At 45.2% G+C, this 12423-nt stretch overlaps 1 protein-coding gene across 1 annotated transcript; it reads right to left on the bottom strand.

Moving 5' to 3' along the window:
• Positions 1 to 5852: 5852 nt before the first annotated feature.
• Positions 5853 to 7678, bottom strand: SOX14 (SRY-box transcription factor 14). Its single transcript, XM_043995415.1, has one exon. It carries the CDS (start codon positions 7518 to 7520, stop codon positions 6798 to 6800), a length of 723 nt encoding a protein of 240 aa, XP_043851350.1. The 5' UTR covers positions 7521 to 7678; the 3' UTR covers positions 5853 to 6797.
• Positions 7679 to 12423: the final 4745 nt, after the last annotated feature.

The raw sequence follows: 12423 nt of genomic DNA, 5'->3' as shown, positions 1-12423 counted from the left end.
GATGTTTCCTAGCTCAGTCAAGAATGGGGGCAGGGGAGCGAAGGTAAATCAAAATTAAGAACCAAGAGGGAGGGGGACCAAAGGGGAGGAGGAGGAGAGAGAATTAGGATACGGATGGAATAGGGGAGTTTTAAATCATTTTTCTCTCGATCCGGCTCACAAAGAACGTACTTCCAGGTGTTTCAACAGAGACCTCTAATTCTTACTCCGAGTTGGAGTTCCTTTTCAGATTCCCTTCTTCTTTTAGAGGATTTGATCGATTTCTTTCTTCGGGAACTTTTACTTCTCCCCAGTATTTACCTCTCTTCCTCCTCAGCTTCCCGCTCCCACTGTCTTTGTCTATCTTTCTGCCTGTCGGTCTTCTTTCACCCCAGGTGTATTAGTCTTATGGGTTCTTTTACTGGGTTCATCTCCAGTCTTTCCTTCTCGCATGGCTCTAACTCTTCCAAACATTGAGTCTATAAAACCAATCGCCACACCCTTTGCTTATCACCCCCACCCACCTCCGGCCCAATCCCCAGTTTGGAACTTTAATAGTATCCTCCCTCCCACATTGGCTATTTCCAGTTAGAAGAGGAGTTTGTCTATGATCGCCTTTTTCATCTCCTGGATATGAAAGTTTCTGAATTGACGTTAATCTGGCTGCCACCCAGACCCCACCTCTAAGATTCACGGACTCAATTCCACTCCGCTTTAAGAAGCGAAGATAAAAAAACTTCTCCATTTTCCTGCTGCCTCCAGCTACGGGCATCGTTTTGCACTTCTTACTTTCAAATTTACCCTAGATACAACCCCGTGGCTTTGTCGTCCTGAAAGGAAAGTAAAGAATGGAGTTGGAGCTGGAGATGGGAGGAGAAGGAGGGGACGTGGAACGCAAAGCCGGGTGGAAAGAAACCTGGAAAAGCGACTATGATGATAGTAATAGAGATAGCAAAGAGTCCATATGGAGGTAAGACTGCATCCTTCTGGAACCGAGAAAAGTTCTGGGAAAAGGATGTTATGGAAGTTCGACTGGCATCTGTAGAGAGTTCGAAACATCTTTCCCTGGGCTACCTGCTATCTGTATTCAGGCTGGAGAAGGAGGGATAATGGAGAAGAAGGGAAAGTGGACAAGAAGATAAAGTGGCCGGGAGATTTTCTCTTTTATTTATTCTTTTACTTTGGTAGCAGACACACTTACCTGCCGACAGGTACACGAGAACTTTGAAGTTGTATCTACTAACCAACCCGGGGGCTGGGTCTCTACACATCTGGGCAATGTCAACTCCAAAGTTGATCTCACTCCCGCTTTCGAAGGAAGAGCTGATTTAGGGATTCGCTTCTACTTATTTTTAAAAAATTATTAAATATTTTGAAAAATGATGGTTTTTGACCACAAACTGCTTTAGAGTTGGTGATTTTATTTGCTTATTTCTCCCAAAAGAACAACTAAGGATAGGGAAAAGATGAAACAAAACCCAGAAAGCCAAATCGCTATTTACTTGAAGTATCAAAAGGTTTCTGATGTGACAATGGGCCACCTACAGAACAAGCCTTAATGTATGTTGGTTTTTCTGGGAGGAGCTAGCCCTGATTATCTGTAAGAAACAGATAAAGTATAAAAAGCTGTTTATAACTTCTATAATATTCAAATGTCTTCTTTTACATAAAATGATAATGCTACATATTCTTTTTAGAGGATCTCTCAACAAATAATGAAATTGAAGCTCTTAATTCTTAGGAATTACTTGCCGTTCACATGCAAATTGACCAAGGGAACAAGACTGACAAGGTTGAAAAGTGAACTATGGGGAGAAGGGACTTACTATATTTTCCTAATTCCATTTCTATTTTTACAGCTGGTGGGCAAAAAGGGAAAGAACATTTCACCATTTGCCCCTCCAAAGGAAAATCCCTACATCCAATGAATTCCATCTTCAGAATCTCTACACAAATTATCAAAGTAGAAAGACCGGTAGGGACTCACAGTCCACAGTCAGAGAAAGTAAAATAGGTGGCATAAAGAGTTATAGCCAAAGTGGTGTCATTTGAAGAGAACGAGGCCTCCCTGCCTTCAGATATTTCCTTCAGCAGGCCTAAAATAATTTACTTGATCACAATTTTTAAAATTACAGTTTTTATTTGTGTTAAATAACCACACCTTGTAAAAAATGAAAATTACCCATATGGTTAAGGCACATCTAGTCCCTCACACCTTAGTGTGAATTATTCTAAACATACTGACACCCTCAAGAAAACTGAGGTCGAAGAAACTGAGCTAAAGAGAGTTTCGACGAGGGACTGGGTTTAGACGCTAGAAAAAACCTTGAAGTGTGGAATACGAAAAGAGAAGGCAATTTTGAGTAGAGATATGTAGAGTTACAAAGACAACCTAAGGGTCTTGGGCTATTAGGACAGGAAGGGCAGGACAGAAGAGGTGAGAGGGCGCCAAAGTCAAAGTTGTGCAACTTCCGCAATTTCCTGTGGAGTTTATGAACAATACAAACAGAAGCTCTGCTCCTGCCTCTACCCCGCTTCCCAATCTCCAAGGAACTGAGCCGGTGGGAAAGAGACAGGAACCACTCTTCCATTCAACTTCACTGAGCCTTTCCTGCTAAATAAGAAAAGAAATCTCCAGGCTGCCCAGAAGTCTGTGGAGAGACATTTCAGCCACTTCTCAAGGAGCAAGTCACAGAGAGATAGGATACTCAAAAGCCTTTCGTTCTACAGGAATGACCCGAAATCTTAGTCGGGTAAATCAAACATTCCTTCCAGCCTTTTATTGAGTCTCAACGCGGAGGAAAGGATAGAGACTCCACTGGACATCGCCTGGGCACGCGCTGGTGCTCACGCCAACCCACATCCCACAAGTTGCTACTTTTCGTGCGGGCGAAAGCTAATAGGTTGAAGGCAACTCTTTTCTGCGATATGGTCTCTGAAAGCGCCAGATTCCATACTGCAGGCGGGGTGTTGGATATCCCTACAGGCATTGTTTAATGATTTTATTGAAAAGAGGAGACAGTTGTGAGAAAACAGGTTTGACAAGGAGCCGCGTTTCCCTCCCTCTCGAGGGAATTTCTTTTTTGTCTGTTTCTGACATCAAAGTCAGTAATCGGTTCATTTCAATGTCATGATGATTATTTAATGTATTTATCTGTGCTGAGTAACTTGCTCCCCACACTGGCGGGAGGGCGGGCGGGCGGGGGACTTCCAGAGAAGGCAAAGACTGAAATGCCTTAAAAGGTAAACGAAGCTATAGTAAAAATAGGTTAAAGGAAGAGAGTGTAAATAAACACTGTAGAAAGGAAGAAGAAATGGAAGAAGGGGATGGGAATACAATAAAATACGATCTGGTCATAAGCTCTGGGCACTTAACTCTCTATACAGAATATTGTTAGATATTGGTCTCCGTGTGCGAGAGAGAGAGAGAGAGAGAGAGAGAGAGAGAGAGAGAGAGAGAGAGAGAGAGAGAGAGAGAAGCTCCGTTTTCATCCTGCACACACATACACACGTACACTCGACTCTGGAAACATTTTGGCCAAAGCATCCGGTGGAGCAAGAAGAGTTTGGGGGCCCTTGGGGCGTCTCTGCTCCTTCTAGAACCACCGCTAAAACAGTTTGCCCTCCAGACTTAAGACAATTCTATTGGACCTGGTCAGATACTAACCACTGAGCAATGGGGTCTTCCCCTGAAACACTACTCTCTTTCTAGCCTAGGGGAGGCACTAAGTTGCCTCCAGGCTGACGCCTTCTGTGTACCACCGTCTTGTAGGTACGTGGGTGCCAGGTTCACAGTACCTCCTGAACCCCATGGTGTTCTCCTTTTCTGCAGGGTCTTTTCTGAGCCCGCTTCTCAATCGAGCTCCTCTTGAAAACCGACCCCTGTAAACTAATCTAGGGAGATGTTAAGGGACACTGAGCTATGCAGAAGATCAGAGAGGCTGACAGCTACTGTCAGTTGGGGTTAAATCAGAGACCAAACTATGTCTCCTAAGGTTCCCACTTGTAGGCTTACCTCGGTTTCCGCATTAGGGGGAGGAGGAGACTTTCCCAGAGTGTCCCAAGTCTCCCTCCCTGATTGCAGCCACAGTCAAGCCATTCTCTAATTGTCTTGATTTGTAAGAGGGTTTTTGTGATGCTAAATAAGCGTGGTTCAGCCATCCTACCATCCCTTTTCATACCTCCCCCCCCCCCTCTTACTCGGCCCTTTGTTTACCCTAGCCTGATCTCTCTTTTATTTATCTATCTATTATTTATACGCTTCCCCTTCTATTCAGGCCCCGTGTATGTTAATTGTGTTATACCATTTAATCCTAACATTGGTCTCAAAAGAGCACTTAATGAGAAAAGCATATCCAACACGGATCACTTTGCTATTCAGCTCAGCCAGATGGACAACTGCTAACTTTTTTTTTTTAATGAAAATCCCCTTTTAACAAAGGGGTTCCGATGAATAGGCTTCAAATAGTACCTCAAACATTGCTAATTGTTTTTAGGACAATATGCTAATCCACTGGTTTCAGCTTCAAATTCTGTTTATAATTTCTCTCTCTTCAATCCACCTCCAGATACCTAACCCCATGGAAACACACATAACAATAACAACAACACAAAGAAAACAAACCTAAACAACCAGACCAGTCCTGCCCACCCCCCCCACACACACCACAGACACACAGCACACACACAACACCTTCTCTCTTGGCTTTCCTAGATTAAAAGCAATTAATAAGACACTCACCATAGGTGGTGTGTGTGTGTGTGGGGGGGGGTTTAATGTTGATAATGTTGCTACTACAAAGGACATGGAAAAGGGTGGTGGTGGGGGAAGCAAGAGGAGGTTCAAACTCTTGTTTTAAATAGATAGGATGTTAAGGATGTGAAGTCATCCTCCTTTCCTTCAAATTCTGCCAGAAAACATAGTCACCTTGCGGTAAGGCCTCAAGGAAAAAAACAAAAACCAAAAAAGAATAGAAGCATTTGATCAGAAACTGCTTCAATCTCTCTCTCTCTAATTTCTTTATTGCCCCCATCCTTTCCCTTTCCTTTCTTCCTTTCTTCTTTCCTTCCTTCCTATCTTTCATTTTCCCACTCAGGCTTGGACTTGAGACATAACTTCTTAGGGCTATTTGTCTCCCTAAAGGACATGCCACATGATTCTTCAAAGACAGCATCAGACCATTGGTGGGGTCCACCAGACTTTTTTCTCAAGTGATCAAGTCAGGTGAAAACTCCAAGGAAGAAGAGCCATGATGGAATTTTCAAACAGTACAAAAAGTTTTTTAATCCTTTTCTTTTGCCATGCACATTAAACTTAAATCCTATTGCCATTGAAAAGATGCTAGGACTATTTTTCCCCCAGTACAATTTATTCTTCTACTTTTGCCAATGATTTATTGTGGCAACCAATTCTTGCCTTTGATTAAAAAAAATGCACAGACCCCTTGACCAAAGGTTCAAAACAGCCTTTAGAGAAGCCCATCCTCAAATGCAAATAGGGAGGGACAGAGATCTTTCTCTACCCCAACTAGGAGAGAAAAGGCAATTCCAAATAAATAGGGATTCTCTATAAGAAAGGAAAAAAACCCAACAGTGTTTGGTACCTGTTACCTTTCTTTCCACTGAGCAAATTAACATATGAATACACTTTCCATATACAGACATACACATAGAGAGATAGATCTAAGATGCTATCATGGCCCTGAGCATCCCTTAATCTAAATCTACTTAGTCTGAATTTTAGACTCTATGATTGGGAGGGGGCAGGGAGGGTCTGGGCAAACACTACATCTCAGACTGTATGAACACCACAGGTTACTTTTTGAGGACAGATTGTCTTTATTCAAAACGTCTTTGTTCAACAAATGAACAGAGTAAAGAGGTAAAATCCTTCTGGGTACATTTTCTTTTCCAAGACATCATCAAAAACATATTTCAATGACCACTTAGGATTTTTTTTTTTGCTTTTAAAAAAAATCTTTATGATTCTACATCCTGACTTCATAACCCAATGTTCTGTCTAAAGTAAACTTAGGTCTAGCTGCACTGGTTCACACAAATTTAAAGACTATGTGGGTTCTTTTAATTTTCATTTAAAGAAGCAAACACTATCATATCATGGTTTGAAATAGAAATATTTCCCTCTTGTGTTGTTTTAAACTTTTAAGCCGTTTGAAATTTTGACATGGAAAGCAAATGGCGCCTAGTCCTGTCTGATGGTAAACACAGATATGACACAGCTAATTCTTTCTTCAGTGTGCAAAAGAAAAAAATATATGTATATTTCTATATATATATAATACCAGGGCCTGTAAGATTAAAGTTCAAAGCACATCCGAGAATATAGAAGAAAACATAAATAAAAGCGAAACTGCCTACTCTTTTGTCCAAAGGGGGTCCAGTCAAAGGTTTGTTTTGTTTGTTGGGGGTATTGGGGGCTTGAGTGGTTGTCAAAACACTTTCAAGTTTCTGGCACCTGTCTGAGCCTTGAATCCAGTGAGGACTCCCCATCCCCCCCCTCCCCTTCCTCCTTCCACCCTCAGGCGAAGAAAGGAAAAGTTGTAAGGGGGGCCGGCAGGGGTTTGGATCCGCCAAATTTCTGTAGTTACAGAGGAGTCCTCGCCCTTGGAACAGGGTGGAGCGGGCGCCAGTGGCTCAGGTGGGCTGGAAGGGCAAGGGAGCATAGGGCGGATAATAACACATGCAACCCCCAGCCACCCCTCCCCTGCCCCCGCATCCCAAAATGGTCCGACTGCTTTCGGCTGGGATAAGGTCCGGGGAGGGGGGCGAAGATGGGAGCAGGGTGGGAATCAAAGGGGTTACATGGCCGTCGCGTGGGCTGAAGAATAAGGGTCTATTCCAGTCTTGGTCATGCCCGGGAAGAGGATGTAAGCAACTGGGGGCTGCAAACTGGACGCCGACCAGGCAGTACAGTTACAGGGCACCACATAGCCCGGGTTGGTAGGGGACGGGTGGGTATGGGTGTGCTGGCTGGGGCAGCTGAGACTGCCGAAAGCCCCATTTTGGTAGCCCAAGGTGGACGCGTAGGGCAGCGTGCTGGTCGCCAAGGTGTGAGGGACCTCAGTCATCTTCTGGATGGCGCTGGAACTAAACTGACTGGGGTCCAGGAGGGAGTAAGGTGCCGAGGTGGGGGGCAGGAACGCTCTGGCTTTCTCGGGAGAGCCGAGGAGACTGTCCGTGGTGCCCACGGGCAGGCCGGCTGCCTTGAGGGGATCAGTTTCTCCGAGGTAAGGTAAAGGGAAGACGTACCTGTCCTTCTTGAGCAGGTTCTTGGGCTTACGTCGCGGCCGGTATTTGTAGTCTGGGTGTTCCTTCATGTGCTGGGCACGAAGCCTCTTGGCCTCATCGATGTAGGGGCGCTTCTCCGCTTCGGAGAGCAATTTCCACTCGGCCCCTAGACGTTTGCTGATCTCTGAGTTGTGCATCTTGGGGTTCTCCTGGGCCATCTTCCGTCTTTGGCCCCGGGACCATACCATGAAAGCATTCATGGGTCTTTTGATATGGTCGGTGGGCTTGGACATGGTCCCGTAGGCTGGGGGAAAGGGGGAATAGGAGTTTCTTCAGTGGTCAGAGATCGAGTCTCTCAGTCTTTCTCTCCTCTCTCCCTCTTCCTCTCTCTCCTCTCTCCTATGTCCCTCTTGCTTTCTTCAGTGGAGGGGGAGAGGGGGGTCAAAGGAAGCCCCCAAAAATACTCCCCCCCAAATGCTCAGCTAATCATACCAGTTCTTCAGCAAATCCAGTTCTTTCAGAAGCGTCCTTCTCTGGGGGGGGGGGTAGGGATGGGGGCCGGGTGGGGGTGGAAGAGGAAGGAGAATGTAAACAGAGCGTGAAGAGAGGAGTGAAGGGGGGGGGGGGAAAGCAAAGATCCAGAAGTATTTGAGGTCTCAGTGATTAAGCTTTCAAGTATTTGTATATGTGAGCCTGAGGAAGCTCCTCTTCTCTTCTCTCTCTCTCTCTTTCCTTTTTCTGTTTCTTTTCTTTTCCTGGAGATGTCTAGCCTTGCAAAGCACCTGGCTGAGAATGAGGGAAGTCTGATGAATATGAGCCAAAAGCGGTGAAGTTCAAAGGCGAGGTTGCTTGGGACTGCACGCAATCTGACATAATCGTGGGGCGTTGACTCCCTAACCTGAACGCCCAATCAGCATGAGAGAGGCAGAAAGAGAATACCTTAAAAGAAAGAAAATAGGAGGAAAGAAAGAAGCAGAGGGAGGGAGGAGAATGAGGATGGGAGAGAGAGAGAGAGAGAGAGAGAGAGAGAGAGAGAGAGAGAGAGAGAGAGAGAGAGAGAGAGAATGAGAATTAAGTACAGAGGATTAAAGGGAAGACTTGTGTTAGACATTGCACTATTGCGCTATTAGCAGCAAAATAAAACTCTTCACGCCTCCTCGCTTTATTTCCAGGGTGTAGGAAATAAATAGGACTTAAAATACAAAGAATAAGAGGGTGGGACTCGAGGGGGAGCAGCAGGAGAAGGTTAGTGTATATTTTTAAATAGGGCAGCATCTCAAGCAAGGATAGCATTCCACCCAACCCACCCCTACTTGTCAAAGACTCTTTCAAAGTAAAAATGAGGAAAAGATTTTAAATCAACTTTTTGTTGCAGCCACTCAACCTTCCCTCCCAACCCCCCTCCCCTGTCCTTCAGTCCCCTTCCCCGGACACAGTTCCTCTTAATGCTACTCTCACTCTCCAAGCTCCCCCCGCCCCCCCATCCCAGACACACACATACACACAAGAGATGACTAGGAACTTAGCAGGTGAAAAGGTGACAAGGTGGTCCATGTCAGAGAGCTGGGACACGGGAGACTTCTTTCCACACAGACACACCTGGTGGGCCATCAAAAAACATAATCAGTGTGTAAAGCTTAAAGAAAAAAAAAAGCTCAAGCCCCGGAGCTATGACGATTTGCTAAAGATGAAAACAATCTGTTATTAACCGAGGGAAGGTTTGCCTTTCCAATACCAGTTTTCTCCAGCTTGAGGTTTTTTTTTTTTTTAATCTAGTTTCCCCTCTGCACGCCTTCTAAATTGGAGCAGAATAATGAAACCCAACACTACCCTTTGATTAATTTGATGGGGTTTAAGCCAGCGACGGAGAGCCTTTTACCTTCATAATCTTTCCTGAGCAATGGTACTTTGTACTTGGCTTTTATGCCACACAGCCCTTCATAAGGTTGCGCTCCTACTGTCAGGCGTCTTTGAACCAAAGGGTGACTGTTATTATTATTATTTTTTTTCAATAGATGGTAATTCTCTGGGTAAAGAGCACTAAATAACCCCTAAGAATCAACCTGCCCGCCTGTTTCCTTTGAATAATTGCCTGCCTAATGTGAAATGCCCTGGGGGAAAATATTTATTAAATGGAAACAATTGTCTTGGGTCCAGTGGGACCTCAGTTGGTTAAGGGTTTACTGGCTTTTTGTACCATGCTGCTCAAGAAGAGATTGGTCCCTTTGCTTTGCATATCCAGAAATGCTTTTCTCGTGGTGGGGTTTTCTTTTCACATTAAAAAACAAAAACAAAAACGCATTTAGGGCAACAACTTCTAGGGGGAGAAACTTCTCATTTCCTTCTTTGCCACAGAAAACCCGTATTCGAAATTTGTCCCGACTTTGAATTAGTAAGGAATGATCAGCCTCTCGGAATACGAGGAGACATAGCTACACGGATGGAAAAAGTGGATGAGGGCTTTCTGTGAGTTTGATGCTGTGAGTTTGATGTGTGCTGTAGCAAAATATGAAATCTCAGACGTGAATAAGGAAGCCTTAAAGACTGTGCAGTGTAGATAAGATGCCCATTTTGGGCTCTATTAGGTAAGGTCTATTTATTTTCCAGTCGCACTAGTCCGGAGAAGAGCATTTTCTGCTCTCGGTTCTCTACATGCCCACACCTATGCATTTTCGTCTATGCGTGCACATATACGCCCAGGGAGCAGATGTACATCCTTTGTATTCCTGTTCGCTCACATTATTTCCCCAGATGCCTTGGCTTCCCTTCTCCATCCTTTGCCTTTCTGTGCAATAAGTTCGTTTCATTTGGCGTCAGGGTAAAAGAGGAAGGGAGAAATGATTTAAGGTCCATTCACCTGTATAGCTTTCAAAGTGCTTCAGGCACCACCTGCTACCTATGTTGTACTCACGCACTTGGAGGGATGTGAACAGATTATCTGTTATACATAGATACAGTTGGTGAGCTCATTATTCTAGGTGTAACTAGCAAGCTTTAATAAGGGGCAGTGATCCCGCAAATATTGGGAAGCAACAGATACGTCCCTAATATTGCAAAATTAAAAAAAAAAACCCGCTATTCTAGATGAATTCACATATGGCAAGAACCCGAGCACGAGTGCCACTAAGCATTTGCAGTCCGTTATATAATCGGAAACTCTCAGCGGCGCGTTGATGAGGACCAATGCAACAAATCCTGCCCAGTTAGAGCTCACATTGCATCCCAACCTACATCTCCTTCCCCGCCCCCCCCACCTCCGCCGCAGCCTTAGATTCCAGTATGCACTGATTTTTATTAGGTTTCTGGCAAGGAAGGTACCCTCCTGGTGTATATTAGTTTGATTCCTCTCTTCCATGTTTTCGCCAACCCTTTGGATGAGTGAGCTTTTAAGTTACCTCACAACTCCACCCCTTGGGTCCCTGGTGACCTTCATCATCCCCAAGCTGATATTACAGCATAAGTTTGGTCAGGGAGATGTAGCCGCAACCTTTTCTCACAGATCCTACATGGAATCAATGATTCCCACACTTTCCAGAGAACTCCTCTGTTCCCCCGTTCTGCAGTGGCACTTACCCCTAGCCAGCGTAGGGTGATGTCACAGTCATTCTGTTTGGGTTAGGTCCTCCTCAGCTACTCTCTGGCGATTAGTTTGAATATCGCAACCAAGACTAGGCAAAGGAGCGCAGAAGGTCGTGGGGGGAGGACAATTGGGGGGGGGGGACGACGCGGATATGACTAGTAGGATTGATTTACGCCAGATGCAAGGTTGATAATAGCATCCCGCCCTCCAGCCCCTGCTTATAGTGGCTCTCTTCCTCCAAGCTGCAGAGTCGTTTCCCCTCGGCGGTTTGCGGGGCTGGGGGTGGGGGTGGGGGTGGAGTGGGGGTGGGGGAGGGAAATCTTGAGGGAAGGCTTACTGGGGAAGAATGGGATAAGGCATGGGCGAGGAAGCGGCTGCTTCAACTTTCTTGGTTGCCTTTCCGACTGCCAGCCCGCGCGAGGGTGCTAGGAAGCAGTATCACCTATTGTGAAACCTTCTCTAATTAGAACTTATGCCCCTTGGCACCACCACTTTCACTTTTCTCTCTTGACCATTTCCATCTCCAAGCTTGCACTCCCTCCCCGTCTCTTCCATACCCAAGTTTTCCATCTATGTTCCTGCTTCCCCGTTGCGGTTTTCTGGGATTGACAAAAATTACCGAGAAGGGGGAACGCCTCTCCAGCTCCAGTAAACTTGGAGAACAGGTCCCTTTCGCCACATTTATACTAGCAACTGGAAAACATAATGCTGGTCAACACCCAGAGAACGGAAGCTCAATTCTTAAAGGTGTCTGGGGGAACTGCCCTAAAACAGGGGTCTGTGTAACGTGCCATCCCACCAGGACTTTGCTCCAGGCCAAAATTTACTTCTCCCCAGTTGAAGCAAACCAAATTAGTACTGGGTCAATGAAGAGCCCTGAAATTGAGTTCTAATCGCGGTTTTGCTATTTACTAGCTGGGTGGCCATGGGCAAAGTCAACTAACGTTTATCGGACTCAGTTTCCTCACCTGTGAAATGGGGACAATAATGTTGTGAGGACCACATGGGTTCATGGATCTGAAAGTTTTGATCGGTAGCAATTATATGATTATCAGCATGATCATTGTAATCAATACACCTGCTGGTGAACCTCGAAAATCTTGCTTCGACCATTAGCCCTTATTAACAACAGGACTCATTTTCTTTCTCTCCACAATCTTTTCTTGGGATCTTTTTTCGACCCCTCCCCTTTTCCCTCCACTTGCTTGCTTCAAGTTTACTTGCTCAAAAATCTCCGCAACCCCCTGTCCCAAAACAGACTTCCCAATCTGCATAAGGGTTTGAAAATTAAAATAAACTTACTTTCACCCTAATTTTCAAGCACTTTTGCTCTCTGCTTCGGGCAAGAACGAAATGTAGAATACAGACTTAGATGCCAATAAACAATCAGCCAGGGAACACAGGTGGAGGCATTCGTTTCCCTCCCCTAGCAAACAGAGCTTCTCTACACTTTCTGGGGAGCTGTTTTCTCCAAGGGCCAATGGCTGAATTCCCGGTCCCCTGATATCTCTTTCTCAGTTGAGATCCCGGACAGATTGCTTCTCCCCGGGATCTCAACTGAGTAGGGGAAATCGGAGCAGAGAAGAACAGTCTTGTCCACCAGTGGAAAGAGGGGA

Source organism: Dromiciops gliroides, chromosome 3 (assembly GCF_019393635.1).
Source record: "Dromiciops gliroides isolate mDroGli1 chromosome 3, mDroGli1.pri, whole genome shotgun sequence".
NCBI classification, from domain to species: domain Eukaryota; kingdom Metazoa; phylum Chordata; class Mammalia; order Microbiotheria; family Microbiotheriidae; genus Dromiciops; species Dromiciops gliroides.
Note: the sequence above shows the minus strand (reverse complement) of the source record. Positions and strands in the feature narration are given on the sequence as shown.